The sequence below is a fragment of the Cydia strobilella genome, chromosome Z (assembly GCF_947568885.1).
Source record: "Cydia strobilella chromosome Z, ilCydStro3.1, whole genome shotgun sequence".
NCBI lineage: Eukaryota > Metazoa > Arthropoda > Insecta > Lepidoptera > Tortricidae > Cydia > Cydia strobilella.
The window spans coordinates 33,483,967-33,500,587 of NC_086068.1; the positions used below are offsets into that span (position 1 = coordinate 33,483,967).

At 37.0% G+C, this 16,621-nt stretch overlaps 1 protein-coding gene across 1 annotated transcript in view; it reads left to right on the forward strand.

Moving 5' to 3' along the window:
- Positions 1-16,621, forward strand: part of LOC134754217 (glypican-4) — a 158,492-nt gene that overhangs the window by 131,919 nt on the left and 9,952 nt on the right. Inside the window, exons 6-10 of the mRNA XM_063690387.1 lie at positions 880-1,042; positions 1,999-2,613; positions 3,538-3,694; positions 12,839-13,014; positions 15,360-15,512. Coding sequence (XP_063546457.1) covers positions 880-1,042; positions 1,999-2,613; positions 3,538-3,694; positions 12,839-13,014; positions 15,360-15,512 — 1,264 coding nt within the window. The remainder of the gene's footprint in view (positions 1-879; positions 1,043-1,998; positions 2,614-3,537; positions 3,695-12,838; positions 13,015-15,359; positions 15,513-16,621) is intronic.

The following is a 16,621-nucleotide window of genomic DNA, read 5'->3' on the forward strand; positions in this document are numbered from 1 at the left end:
ACAGAGAGGTCATGAGATTATTCAAATGTGGCAGTAAAACTGTTTAAAAATATCTTGAAGATATGGGCATCGACAAACATCCAAGAAAAGTTAAGATTACCGTATCCGAAAATAAAAATAAATAACTTTGAAAATGTGGGTATGTCATACCGACCAAAATGTGTAAAAAACAGCTGTTTTTGCGTAATGGGATTTACGGGGGACTAGTCATATGTCACTTAAAATGGAAATATATGGCAAGGTAACTATTATTTTGAGAACACCAATGGTCCAACGGACGAGAATGTGAAATATGTCGGTCATACGAAGTTTCCTAAAAAAGTTTTCCTAAGGAAAATAAAATTTTAACTAAAAAAATGCTAACGCGTGTTTTCGACACCGATGACTTTAAAGTACCACAACTTCCGTTAAAAATCTCGCATTTGAGTAAGCTTTATCTTGCATTGAACGTTGTTAAATACATTATTAAATTACATGAAAAGTAACCATGTTGTTTTTATTTAATACGACATTGAATTTTGTCCAGATTTCACTCCGCATACGTTAGGTCGGCTTGTTTAAGAGTATAATACCGAACCGAGATTGCAACGCGATAATATGTGATGCACCAGCTGCTTTTGCATTTGTTGTATTTGTACGTTTTATTGTACAGTTGTATCACGGCATTGCGAATGTGTGTCAAATGGCGTCTATACTTATGTGTAATAAATTACCCTAAATGACAAAATCTTGTAATAATGTTAAATTCGTTAAATTTAAGTAACAGTTGTGTAACGGTCACTTATGGATAGGTTCTAAAAATGCGTGCGCCTGCGTCGTTAGCTTGTTGCATTGCGGTATATTCGGTAGTGGTATGATGTGTGTCCGTGTGTCGCGCAGGTGGGCGTGGGCGAGGAGTGCGCGGCGGCGTGGGCGCGGCTGCGCTGGTGCGGCGCGTGCGGCGCGGTGGCGGCGCCCGCCTGCAGCCGCTACTGCCACAACGTGCTGCGCGGCTGCCTGCCCGCGCACGCCGACCTCGCCGACAACTGGGACGCCTACGTCGGTACGTTCATACTTCTCGATTGCTCGCGCTTAGAGACGAGCCTCGACGCCGAATTCGAGGTGATAACTACCTATATACAGGGCGTCCCAAGACTATAGAACATGAAGGGAAGGTACCTTAAATATCGTAGATAGGATATTTTGCTGAAAAAAGACTTTGTTATTTTTAAAAGTTAGTAATACTGCATTCAAAGATTTTAGAAAAAAGCTTCACCCGCGATAGACCCGATTGTAAATGTGATTTAGTATGTGTTCAAAACGCGAAAGTTTCAAATGTTATAATATTTGCTTTGTCTGGGAATCGAAGCGACTTAAATGTGAAAAAAAAAATCACCCATATTTTTATGATGCCAATCGAAAAATGGACAAAAAATAATAATTCTTCTTAAGTAACTTAGTATCTTAAAAGAAAGGAATAACGGATGAGAAAGTTGCATTTTATCCACTACAGTGGCAAAGTAATTTGATTTAAATTTTGAGTTGTTTCGTCAATGATAAATTTTTAATAGCTTTCATTTGGATTTAATTTGTAATGCTTGTGTGGTGTGGTGAAAAGTTTTGTGTTTCAATCGGTCGGTAGCAAAGTTTGTTTAAGGCCTTGCCCTCATGCCTGGAAACACTCGCAACTCTCAAGATTCTACTCTTCGAACCACTCGCTATGCTAGTGGTTCAATTTTACAATCTTTTGCTTGCTCGGGTATCAATATTAGCATGAGGAGCTAGACAACAACTTTGCCCCCTTAAAAACTAATAACTATTTCTAAATCGGAGCGATTATGACCTAATATTATGTAACTTTGAACTTGAACTAAATATATCTGCATGTGTAGACTAGTGGTGTATTGTACTATTCTCATTTACACCGTGTTGAGTATTGCCGCTATTGAAAACTTTACCTACTGTTGGTCTTATACGTAATAGTTAAGTTTCTCCTATCATAAATATTGCTTTTTTCAGACGCTGTGGAAAAAGTAGCCGATCGACTTCTTGGTCCTTTCAATATCGCCATGGTGGTAGAACCGATCGACATAAAGATATCAGAGGCCATAATGAGCTTTCAAGAGCACAATCAAGAGATCTCCCAGAAGATCTTCGCCGGGTGCGGCAAGCCGGTGCTGGGCGGCGGCGGTGGCGGCGGCGGCGGCGGCGGCGGCGGCGGCGGCGGTGGCGGCGGCGCCTTCTTCGCGCCCGAGCGCAGCCGCCGCTCGCCGCGCGCGCTGCCGCCCCCGGCCCGCCTCCGCCCCGCCGCTAATGACGTTGACGATTTCGAGATCGAAGCGTCCTTCGAGAGTCTAGTCAACGACGATCCTTCCCTCCTCAGCCTGAGGACACCAGAAGGTATCAAAAAGATAACGGACGAGATGGCCGAACACGCCAAGTCGAGAGAGCGATTTTTGCTATATATGAGGGGAAATATCGATTTAGAAGCGTACGAAGAACACGAGAGACGAAAACGTGACGCGGAGCCTGAACCCGCCGGAGGCGCTGAGATTGACTTCAGGTCGTACGAGTTCGCCGGCAAACGGGGTTCCAAGAAGAAGAAGCCCGCCGCCAAGGCGGAAGACGGCCACGGTAAGTGCGAGCGCCTTACACAACCCGCGGTTTATGTGCCCACTACACTATTATTCTACTGTATTCACTTCACTTTCATTACAATCATTTGCGTCTTTCGGTTGCAGCTCTCGGGCGGGACTCGCATTTCATTAAAACACATACCTATACAATTCTACGCTATTTTAGTACAGAGTCATCAGCTGTCTAAGGGTAAACGATTCTTTTTGAGTCCGTTAGGGAAACGTATCTATTCAGGTCAATAAATGTGACGTTTTCTAAGCAGAGGTACCATATTGTCGGTTGTCGATAAAGTTGATTTCAAATTGAAGCTATATGGAAATAGCGCCTTATTGACAACAACCGACAATAAGTACCCTTTTGGTTGGAAATGGCACGAATATTACGAGTATGATACGATGAAATTGATGAATCCACCTCCTGTTCTTGCTCTATGCTTTTAATAATAAATGTAAGTAAATAGCAAAATGCCGGTCATTCCCGGCTGATACCACCGGGAAAAACTGAGAAAAAGAAATCCCACTAGTAACCACCAATACATTTTTGGTGTTAACTACTCTCACACCGCTACAGTCTTTCTAAATATTTTATGTTTATTAAATTTTATTGTAAGGTTTATTTTAATATGACGACAGGTAAACATAAAAAAAAATAACATAAGAAAATGCCATTTGTTTTTCCTACCTAATTTTGATATTACAGCCGAGGGTACACTTAAAGTTGTGAAGCTTGATTATTCTATTTGGTGTACTCTGGCACACCCACTTTGTCAGTAGAAAAAGGCGGCAAATTAAAAAAAATGTAGGCTCAAAGGGTTGACTTTCCGTAGAAAATTTTAATTTGTCGCCTTTCTCTACTGACAAAGTGGGTGGGTGTGTGAGTATACATATATAATAATAACGTCGTGTATGATGTGGGGAGCAGGGTCGGAGTGGGCGGGGCCGGCGCTGGAGAAACTGGTGCGCGAGACGCGGCTGCGCGTGCGCGCCACCCGCCACTACTGGAGCCACCTGCCCGCGCTGCTGTGCAGCCCCGCCAGCGTCACCAGCGCGCCCTGCTTCAACGGCACGCACAGCGCCAGGTAACAACCAACCACGTCACACACACACACACACACACACACACACACACACACACACACACACACACATATACTGACGATCAATCACCTCGTGCTATTGACAGCTTGCCGACTACTACCACAATCGGATTAGGACTAACCTCGAAATCTCTGGAACAGTCCTGAAATTTGGTATGTACATATCCCATCAAAAACATAAATGTGACATGAGAGACAAGTTCAATATATTATATATGCCTTGGTGGTTGACTTCAACGACAAAAGAAGTGAAATCTAAATGGGTGCCAAGTTTAATGGTCAGTCCTGAAATTTATTTATAACAACATAAAAAATATTGTAACAACTCAAAATATAATTTCTTCTTAAAACTTAGGATAATATATTGAAGCCTAAGGCCTATTATATATATATATATAATATATTGAACTTGGCTCTCATTTCATATTTATATTTTTGATGGGATATCATTACTTTGTACAGAAATTATTAAGCGCTTATGAGCGCGGCTGCCGCTCGCTCGGGCACGTTCGCGTCAAGGTTATCGCACCGCTCCCCGCCCCGCTGTTTCAGATATGTTTGGATAAAAAAAAATTAAGGGTGGTATTTTACTCATTATATATTCACGTGAAGACTACATAAAGACAGGCTGTTATCAATTTTGTTGCTGTAATTCTTATTACAGGCACTACAAGTAAGTGTTCCGAATAGAATCAATTAATTGAAAAATTATAATAAAATGATAAAAATGTACTAGTTTCTGATTTATTTCCTTATATTCACCCAACTACCTATCTGGATGCCAAATTTGAACTTTCTAGGTCATCTGAAACAGGGTTATAGTTTTGGACTATAGGTCAATACGTGATAAAAATGACGATTTTTGGACGTTAATATCTAAATAACCGTTTGAGGTGTGTTTATGAAATTTGGAGAATATATGTATCTCGCAAGTTTCAATATATGAGCCAAATTTGAGATGTTTATGTGAAATAGTTTTTGAATTATGAGGGGGTCAAAAGTGGCTCTAAATGGTTCATGTAATATTACACACGGTGCTGCTCGCCAGTTGCTTGACACGCTGCCGCGTGTCTAGATATGTATATGTAAATTAAAGACGCCTTTTTCATGTCCATACCATTTGACATTTGGGGACCTTCTAGGAAAATGTGTACCAACCTGGAGAAATTCGCGTTTTACTCTAAATCTACGTTTTCTATGAAAATATGGTGTAAGGCAACATTAAAGCTTATTAAATTCTACTCAAAACAGTTCTAGATATCTTTGCGGAAAAAATACATCCTGTAATAGAAAATACTTGCTGAATCCAGATTTAGCTCTTATACCCTTTGGAGGCATCTTTTACACAATCTACTTTTTACTGACTCCCCATACAAACTTCAACCCCCTTTTCCCCCCTAACGCTCTTTTCCACCCCCTTACGGGGTGATTTTGGGGTTAAAAACTATTCTATATCCTTCCCCATAACAAAAACTACATACCAAATTTCGACTAAATCGGTTCAGCGGTTATTAATTCCCCATACAAAATTCCACTCCCCTTTTCACCCCCTTAGGGGCTAAAAGTTTCAAGTTTTTGAATTATTCTGTTGTTTGTTTACTAAGACTATCTTACATACCAAATTTCAGCTTCCTAGGATTTCAGGAAGTACCCTAAAGGTTTTTATGATCATCAGTGAGTGAGACAGTGACGAAATGGTTTTTTTTAGATATGAATAAACATCAAACATCAAACATTTATTCAGCAAATAGGCCACAGGGGCACTTTTACATGTCAATTTTTACAAACAATAAAATTAATCCAAAATTACAAAAAACAATTACATAAATATAAATGTTAAATTACACAAGAAAAAAAACTAATAAAAACTATACAAATAACAGAAGTACTAAAATTGTTTAGAGATGTAAAAGCCTCTAGGTGTCAGAGATAAAATGTATATAATAATAAAAAAGATCATCAAATTATCCAGAGATGTAAAGGGTCTCCAAGACTTGAATTGTTATATAATTAATAAAAAGACAAGATATTAAATCAGACAAACAGACAAGAACCGAATGAAGTGCCTCATGTTAATGCCACTCAAAAGTAAAGTTACATAGGTAAAATGAAGCCCGTGTAAACTTAAACAGACCGGTCTCCACAAACAGCACCCGTTCACGGGTATGATGCGTATCTCAGCCATCGTCTCCCTCAACCTTCATTCGGGAAAGTGGCGACCCGATCAACGACGCCACCGTAAGCAAAGACTTTTAAGCGAGCATGACATGTTCAAGTTGCCGGATGAAGTAAATTAATTCAGTGAGATACAACATTTGTGCCAATAAAATCTAAAGTATAAGAGCTATGTAATTTAAAATATTTAAATAAATAATTTAAATAATAATAAGCGTGGGTCAGGGTGATCTCAATGCTTGATCGTCCGTGAAGTAGGGTTTACATACAACATACAAGACATTTATTGATAAAGGTTAATGTTTTACAGGTCAGTAAATAGGTAGGTACATATTCACTAGTAGGTACAACATTTCTGGAGTAATATTTATGTCACTTAAAGTTATTATTATTAAATAATAGGTTATGTTTTAGACAAACGAAGGAGTCTTAGTATTTAAATGAAACAACGCAATGTACATTTATTTTATACATTACAAGATCCACGAAGGGGTGTACCACAGGGCTCCATCTTGGGTCCAATCATTTTCATCCTTTTCACTAACGATTTAATTGACTACATAAACAGTCAACCCGAATAGCCAGTTAGTGATTTTTGCTGATGACACCACTGCGGTAATATCTGCTGATAACGTCACACAACTCAACGATAGAGTAAATAAGGCATTGGAACTTTTTATACCTGGTTCAGTACCAATAAATTAAAATTAAACAGCAATAAAACAAATGCCCTGCTGTTTACAACAACCGCTAATAGTAAAGATAGACTGCACTTATTATCTAATGGATCCAACATCCAGCAAGGGCAGTCTGTGAAATTTCTTGGCGTATTTATAGACAGACAGAGGTGTCGCATGCGCGTTGCCATTCTTTCTTTTAAAAAACCTATACTATAGGCCAACATGTTAGTTTATGCATGCATAATTTATTAATAACTCTTTTTTATGTAAATCTTTCTCATTTAAGTGAAGTTTTTGTTATATCTTCTTGAGAAATAAAGATTCTTAAACCTGAAACCTGAACTTGAGTTGGAAATATGAGCTATCTCCAGTGGTAGGTTCAATAAGTTCAGCCTGCTACGCACTCAGAAGCCTAAGAGACGAAATAAAATTGGCCCTACTCATTATAGTTTACAAAATTGGTCCAACTCATTATGGTTTACTATGCGTTAGTCGCATCGAGATTAAGATATAGTGTTAAGACGATAGTCGCTGATGTGTCCTTGAGCGTCTCAGCGTCTCTGGCACCCCGCTCACTGCGATCGTACGTGAATTTACCACAACGAGGTTCAAAGAATAAGCTACAGCCCAGAGGCGCGCGGTTGGCGCTGTACTCGTATTTGTGTATCTTTTGCAGATATTTTGTCGTTTGAGTATGAGTAGATCATGCGTTTAGTGGAGCTCGTAAATTATAATAAAAATATATTCCCTTATGCATTATACTTTGCAAGCCTTAATTAGTTAATTTGTGTTTTATCTGTTTCTTACAAATAAATACCTCAGTCAATTCGACTGATTAAAATTTATAGCTAGAGCTTTATATGTACTAAATTGAGGCGTACAGTGTGTTTATTTTATTGTAATTTTTTATCCGTAATAAATAAATAAATATTATAGCACATTCTTACACAGATTGACTGAGTCCCACGGTAAGCCAAAGGAGGCTTGTGTTATGGGTACTCAGGCAACGATATATATAATATATAAATACTTAAATACATAGAAAACACCCATGACTCAGGAACAAATATCTGTGCTCATCACACAAATAAATGCCCTTACCGGGATTCGAACCCAGGACCATCGGCTTCACAGGCAGGGTCACTACCCACTAGGCCAAACCGGTCGTCAAATAAATATAAATAAATAAATATAAATAATGCCATTAATAGTTAACTTATAAAATTAAGTACCTACTACCTAGTCTACCTACATATAACATGTTGGGAATTGTTACCTACCTACTAGTTTTAAACTAGTATTATTTTTCGAAGTTCGAAGTTTTCTCAAACATTACGTGGGAATATCATTCGTGGGTCGTGGGAAATTAATATAACAAGCGCGCCACAACCAAATCAGCGCTCTGTAGTTTTTTTATTTTTTGGCCACAATAACTCCGATATAGTGGTTAACGGCTATGTATGATGAACCCCCGTGGACGTCAGCTGCCGCTCCGTTGGTGGGTTGAGGAATGGCAGCCAGCGAAACAAGCAAAAAAAATTGTCATCGCCTCCTGCATGATACTTTGTCAGATGATAGTTTAGATGCTAATGTGAATAAAAAAATCGTCAGCCGGTTGTATCTCGGTGGAAGGTCAGCTGGTCACATGAACATGTAAAAAAAAATATTTTCAGGCATCGCATCCCATTTCATTATACTTTGTCAGATGGTAGTTTAGAATTTAGATGATATTGTTAATAAAACAAATCATCGGCCGGTTGTATCGCGGTGGAAAGACAGACCGTCAGCTCTTAAAACTTTATTGTTAGTTTAAAAATAATTTTAATTGATTTAGCCGTTAAGTAGAAATAACCAAATTTAGCCGCAAAATGGCCCGTTGTATTATTTTTATTACGGTGGAACTATAAATTTCAAGAAAAATATTAAATGTTACAATTGTTGAACAATAAATAAAGATTCATACTTATATATTTTTTTCATAATTTTTTTGTTTACCCATTTAGAAGAAATACGCTCTAGACCGTAACAGTAAATAAGTATATAGTTTCTGAATTAAAGAGGTATTATTTACCATTATAATAATTTACCACCTCCACGAAATGCAAGGTCTATTCGTATCTGAACAAGAAAACATTTGTAAAATACGAACTAACTATTACATTATAGCATAGGTACTTGTATTATGGTTGCGGTGGTAAGTAGTAAGTTTGATTTTTTCCTCTCGCCTTAATTTATAGTTTCGCCAAAAAAATACGACAGGCCATTTTGGTATTTTTACTAAACGGCTTAATCAATTGTAAGGGTCATGATATATAAATAGTTTATATTTGGGTTATTAAAACATTAAAACATTATGCCTACTTTCATTTATGATTAGCTTATAAAAGAATATCAATTGACTCTTACTTGTCACTGTTCGTTTTCATCATCAACCACCACCAATCAATGGGAGATTACCCAATCTCCCAACACAATTAAAAAAATTAAACTTGAAAATGAATAAATAAATATCTATATACAACGTAAATTGATAGCCTATATTAATCAATTAATTATTGTTTTGTTAGGAATCGAACTTTATTCAAAACATAAAAATGGCAATATGTCCGCGCATGTTAGAAAACTTTTATTTTTATATTTCAAATGAAGTTTTCTCAAACATAAGTGGAAATATTATCATTATTTTCGTTATAATAGGCTGCGAAACACCGTGTTAAGCGCGCTAAAGCGCGTCAGAACCAAATCAACTTTCTGCATTTATTTAATCTTTGGCCACAATAACTCCAATTTTATTGCACTTGGGCTCTGCACAAGCATACAGAGTACAAGGAAGGCACGGAGCGACGAGCGACACAGCCTCTTCGTCTCAAAGCTAGCACACGACTTTTTTCGAGCTACATACGCACGAAATGTTGAATAATATTCGATTTCTTTAAAAAAAATATTATTTATTAACATTATGAAACGTTGCATTTGTAGTGCCTGCTAAAACATTTAATTAAGGTTAAAAATAACTTTAATCGAATAAACCGTTTAGGAGATATAAGTAAAGTTAGTCGCAAAATGACCTGTCGTAATGTTTCTTTTATGGAGAAACTATAAGTCACAGAGAAAAAGTCAAACGTTAGGAATGTTGTACATAAAATGGAGATTAATATATATTTTTTTCATAATTTTTTGTTGAACCGTTAAGCAGATATATACTCTAGAAAGTAAGAGTTTACGGCCAAAAATAGCGGCTAGCGCCTTAAGTTCTGGGGCAACAGCTACCAATACAATTGTCATTCAGCTTTTGTGGCCCAGAAAAGGGCTATTAGAGTAATAGCACGAATATCGCAGCTAACGTCCTGTAAGAATTACTTCCCTAAGCTTGGAATTCTGACTGTACCCGGCCTGTACATTCTTATAGTGGTATGTGATTTGGTAGTCCTTGAACGAGATTGAAAACATAGAGCAACGGGAAGCTCGTCTAGCTTCAAGAAGAAAGAGAATTATAACTTGTGTACGGAGAACCGAAATACAGCCAAACGAATACAAATATTCTATTATAAAGCTGTTTTAATTCCAAAAGCTAGCACAGCACGGCTACTAAGATTATAATGCTCTCCAACTCTCCTGTAGTCTGTCTGAAAAACAAAACTTATTTGAAAATATAATTAAAGAAATACTTGCAAATATTTACAGATAGATAGCGTTTATTCGTGGCAAAAAGAAGAAAACACGTACATAGGTAGCACAACATAAATAATATAAGCCACGAAATGGTCCCGACTCAGCACGGTGCTAGCCTGGCGGGGCTATTATTTAGCAGAATAATGTCGTGTTATGATTGGCATGTATTTAACAGATCACCAGATTTAGTAAAATTTAACACCAAAAAATTCGTTTTTACCACCAAGAATAATGAATGATCACCAAAATAAGAACTCCTATTTAATGAGGAATGATTCCCAAATTTGTACCATATTATCCTTTTAAAACAAATAACACCAAAATAATCATTGTAAACCCAAAAATAGTAAATGATTACCAAAATTAGACCTCCATTTTAATAAAATTATAACCAAATTTTTTAATTTTGCTATGCTATTAAAGCAAATTACTTGAAGTCGGTTAAAAATGTGCAAATATTTATCATCTTGTTATTCCATTAAATTTATTAATCCACTTCGTCACTTTTTTCTAGTAGCATTTCGTTTCTGTAAGGGTCGCAGTTCTAACCTAACCTAACCCACTTTTATAAAAGCATTTCGTTTCTGTAAGGGTCGCAGTTCTAACCTAACCCACTTTTCTTGTAGCACTTCGTTTCTGTAAGGGTCGCAGTTCTAACCTAATCCACTTTTTTTGTAGCATTTCGTTTCTGTAAGGGAAGCAGTTCTAAACCTTACATAACCCAATTTTATAGTAGCATTTCGTTTCTGTAAGGGTCGCAGTTCTAACCTAACCTAACCCACTTTTCTTGTAGCACTTCGTTTCTGTAAGGGTCGCAGTTCTAACCTAACCTAACCCACTTTTATAGTAGCATTTCGTTTCTGTAAGGGTCGCAGTTCTAACCTAACCCACTTATCTGGTACCATTTGGTTTCTGTGACGATCGCAGTTCTAACCTAACCTTATCCACTTCTCTAGTAGCATTTCTTTTATGTAAGCGTGGCGCGTGACTGAATTGAGAATTGGGTCAGGCGAGCGCGGCGCGTGCGGTCGCATTTCTAACCTAACCCACTTAACTGGTATCATTTCGTTTCTGTGACGATCGCAGTTCTAACCTAACCTAACCCACTTATCTGGTAGCATTTCGTTTCTGTGATGATCGCAGTTCTAACCTAACCTTACCCACTTCTCTAGTAGCATTTCTTTTCAGTAAGCGTGGTGCGTGACTGAATTGAGGATTGGGTCATGCGAGCGCGGCGCGTTCGGTGCGGTGTACGGGGGATTGAGCGGGAGGGGCTAGTAATTTTGGCAACATTTTACTTTATTTGGTAATATGTATACATTTTTTGGTAATCATAGTGGTTTATTTAAGTGAAAATATCGCATTAATTTGCTCTTCAAGATTTGGTGATCATTAATTATATTTGGTGAGTATATGATTTTTGGTGTTTGAATACAATTTGAAGTGTAGTCGTGATTTAAACAGGTGGTAGTTTTGTAATTTTAGACCTTATTATTTGGTGTTTAGTATTTTTTTTTTGGTGAAAGAGATTTCTTTATTTAGGGTACCGGAGTATTTTTTGGTGGTCATTATATTTGGTGCCGTTATGATTACCAGCTAAAATAAATTGACTTTAGTCGTATAATTAATATTTATAAACGTTTTTATCTAAACCTTAAAAAGAAACACTAATTTTACCGATTTTTAATATTTTCCTTATGTTTCTCTTTGTTATTTGGCAGGCGCTTGAACATTTTGCCGGGAAAGATACACAGGTTCACAATAAATAATAATCGGCACATACTAATAATATAATATTCCGCTCACAAAATCCTGTATTAATAAATATTTACTTTTACTTTTATCATCCACTACCGTTTATTGTCGCCATTACTATATTACGAATGAACAAGAAGACAGTTTAGTTTCTTAAATGATTATTATTCGTTTGTAAATATTTTTAAACTCATTTAAAATTTATATTCTTGTATCATACTTATAAGATATTATCTGTAGTGTTAAGGTTTCCTGTTACACCGAATTATATCTACTCTACAGCTTCAATAACGCGAAAAGCTGTACAATTTGAGCCCTTTTTTTAACTTATAAGCGCCGTACATGCGCTTATACAGACTTGCTTTGACTTTGGCCTGTGGCCTAAATGTACAGCTTATAGTATAAAAATAAACTTAAATACAGCTTGAAATGCTACTTGGGTTAACATAATGATAAAGTACGAAAATTAGGCTTTTAAGTCAGTTTATTTTATGATGTCGACAGGAAAGTCAAATAACCTAGACTCATATAAAAAAGTTTTCTTTTTCTCTTTATTTAAGAGCTTGTCACCGAGGTGAACATGTCGCTCCATAGAAAACAGCAATACAATGTTCTTACAATTAACTTAATCTATTAACAATAGCCTTTCGTACAAGCTGCAGTAGCGCCATGGCGGAGTCTGACAAAGGAGCAGCCAGAACGCTATTGCAGCCCCCGACATCAAACATAGTATTATGGCTTGAAAAAGCCAGTTGTATCCGAGCAGCTTCATTCCGGACACATTCCATTATAACATGGTACAATATAAAAAAGTTGTTGAGTGAAATGTGCTTTTGTTTGTCAGTTATACGTTGAGTTCGGCGGGCGAGGGTAGCGAAGCGCTGGCTGCCAACCCGGAGGTGCGCGGCGCGGCGCGCGCACCAGCCACCGTGGCGCGCGCGCAGCTCGACGCGTTGCCCGCGCTCACCGCGCGCCTCAAGGACGCCTACAACGGCGTCGAAGTGCAGTGGAAAGACGACAGTATGTCACTCACTACTCATTTATACCTACATCACGTATTTCTCATAATCATTATGTTTTATTTAGTTTAATGCCGGTTCATCAACTCGGTCGTCAGTGCCGTAGTTAGCTATATCGTTCATCGATAAATCCGATTGAAAAGTAAAAATGATCACCAAAAATTCACGCAATAAATAGTACATTATTGTCGAGGCTCGGAAGTAGCTACTTGCTGGCTGAGGATTCGTTTTAAACGGACGACCTTGGGAGTCCGTTTAATTGAATCCGAAGCCAGCAAGTAGCCTTCCAGCCGAGTCATATATAGTGCTTTTCTCAAAAGTGGCGCAATAAATGCAAATATAATAGAAATATTTTACAGAAGCAACGTTCTTAAGTATATATTTTCATAGAAAAAGGTAAAGATTTGCTTTGCCGCCGTTTTATTTTTTTTATTAAAAATGGAAGTGTATTTTTCTGCTGAAAGTACGCCAACCTATTTGAGACACCTAAATAGTCGCGGTACCAACATTATAATAATAAGTACTGATCATCTGTTTGGCTGTTTAATGGACCTTTAATTTGATATGGCCACTTCAACTTTTAAAAAGTTTGGAACTCGACAAATAATGGAATTTGTATGCATCATTGCAGTCCTGAAATCGAGACTGCAATGTTTTTAACTTTTTAATTTTTTGACTGACCATAAACTACGCATTTCGCGACCTACTTTTTAACCGGCAACGTCGACTTTGCCGTCCATTTTTGAGAAAAATAATATTAGTATATAAAGTCGTCGTCAATAGAACTTGCAACCAATGTAATCAAATATGACAGATTTTGTTAGCGTTTGACACATAACCTAAAATTTTTACGAAAGTTATTTTCGCTGAAATATTAATAATTAACATTTAATTTAACTAAAAATGTATATAAATAATAGTTATTTGTTATACAAGGGTGCAAAGTTGTATTTTACCCGCGAGTGTGGAATTGAAACACGAGCAAGCGAAAGGATTCTATAGTTGAAATCTATAGGATTTTATAGTAGTTCTAAAATAGAATCCTCAGCGTAGCGAGTGTTTCAACACACGAGAAGTAAAATACATTTGCACCAGTGTGTAACACAAAACTTTTCACCTCACTATAGCGAGGAAAGTGCAACATCCACAGGCATTAGATCATCTTCATCACTGGAATCACTAATTTTTTTACGATATTATAAAAAAAAACTGGAAATTCTGTATTTTTACGTGAGAAGTTTTTAAGTAAAATTTTTGTTGACAATGTTGACATTTCTGACGTATGAAATGTCAATGATGCGTTTTGAAATTGCATCGACTCAACTTGTGCGTTCAGAATTATATTTAACATCATTATTAAAAAACAAACGTTTCTTATGGAACTTTAATGTTTATGACTTAAAATCATTAAATAAAGCTAAATTTGGTATTTTTTATTAGATTCTCAAACCATTTGTTTAATGATAACTGATATCGAACGAACCATTATTATGAGCGTTTTACGTTTTGTTATCTGTCAAGCTACTTAAATACGCTCCACCCAGGGTCAAATTACTTTCCCCACTAGTAGATAAAATTATCATTAAATAAATGGTTTAAGAATTTAATAAAAAATACCAAATTTAGCTTTATTTAATGATTTTAAGTCATAAACCTTAAATTCCATAAGAAACATTTGTTTTCCTTAATTATCTTGAATGTAATTCTGAACGCACAAGTTGAGTCGATGCAATTTCAAAACGCATCGTCAGAAATGTCAACATTGTCAACAAATTTTTCTCGCCGACTTAAAAATACACAACTTCCAGAGTTTTCCGTTATAATATCCAATAATCGTAAAAAAATGAGTGATTAAAGTGATGAATACCTATGATCTAACGCCTGTGGATGTTACACTTTCCTCGCTATAGTGAGGGGAAAAGTTTTGTGTTACACACACACTCGCTACGCTCAGGATTCTATAACTATAGAATCCTTTCGCTTCCTCGTGTTTCAATTCCACACACGCGGGTAAAATACAACTTTGCACCCTTGTATAACAAATAACTATAAGTATATAGACTGTTGATAAGGTCTTGGTTGTCCTTTTGAAGAGCGAGATTGCGAAGTAATGAAGGTAAAACGGTTTGTTTACATTGTTTGCAAGTTCTATTGACGGCGACTTTACATTATGTATGCCAGTTCTTTGAAACGACTATAGTTATTTTGACGCAAAAAAAAACGATATACTTAAATATAATTGATGGGATAATTGATGGTTTTCCCTCAAGTATTGTATTTTACTCGATGACAGACAGACATGATGTATTAAGTTACCTAATGTAAGTGATTGATTGTGTTTACCAGGTGATTCTCTGGCGGCAGCGGAGTCGCAAATGCACTCGCTGACGGAGCCGGGGTCGGGGTCGGGGTCGGGCGACGACGCCGACGACGAGGAAGGCCGCGACCGGCTGCCCGACGACGACGAGGACCGCGACCCGCCCACAGACTATCCTGAAGGTCATTATTGCTTGCGTTTCGTATTTAATATAAAACGGATTCCCAAGGTCGTCAGTTTCAAATTAATACTCAGCTTGCAAATGGCTTATTGTTCGCCTCGACAATATGTATCTAATGTATGTAATGTATGTGTAAATGTGTATATAGCTCAGTAAAATGTATCCCACCAAAAACATTTTCATGTAAAATGTTGCCAAGACGAAACCATAAGGCTCGCACTGTCAAAAAGTTATCAGATCTCTTGTAGAGCCAAGCTTCTAACTCTACAAGCCCTAACTTCACAAACTCTACATCTTAGTCAAATTATGTGGCTTGGCCGTTTCGCTACCGTCACATGGACGTAAGGTGAAAAATATATTCATTATATTTTATTATACAATAGTTCTTGTAGTAACGAAACGGCCAAGCCACATTATTTGACTAAGGTGTATAGAGTTTGTGAAGTTAGGGCTTGTAGAGTTAGAAGCTTGGCTCTACAAGAGATCTGATAACTTTTTGACAGTGCGAGCCTTATGATTTTGTCTTGGCAACATTTTAGATGAAAATGTTTTTGGTGGGATTTCACTTCTTTTTGTAAGTTGCTTATGACAATCTTCCATCCCCTAATTTAAAGGGTTGGGGTTAATTCACTATTAAAATCCTGAAATATGTATCTGGGGACATCTTTTACACTATTTGCTTTTTACTGATTCCCCATACAAACTTCAACCCACTTTTTCCCCCTGACGCTCTTTTCCACCCCCTTATGGGGTCATTTTGGGGTTGAAAACTATTTTATATCCTTCTCTATAACAAAAACTGTCTACATACCAAATTTCAACTAAATCGGTTAAGCGGTTATTAATTCCCTATACAAAACTCCACCCCCATTTCACCCCCTTAGGGGCAAAAAATTTCAATTTTTTGAATTTTTCTGTTGTTTGTGTACTAAGACGATCTTACATACCAAATTTCAGCTTCCTAGGATTTCAGGAAGTACCCTAAAGGTTTTGATGAGTGAGGGAGTGAGTGAGTGACGAAATCGGGGGTTTTTAGATATGAATTAAATCTAAAGTATAAGAACTATGTAATTGAAAAATGTTATGCTTAATAAGTCCACTAATGACATC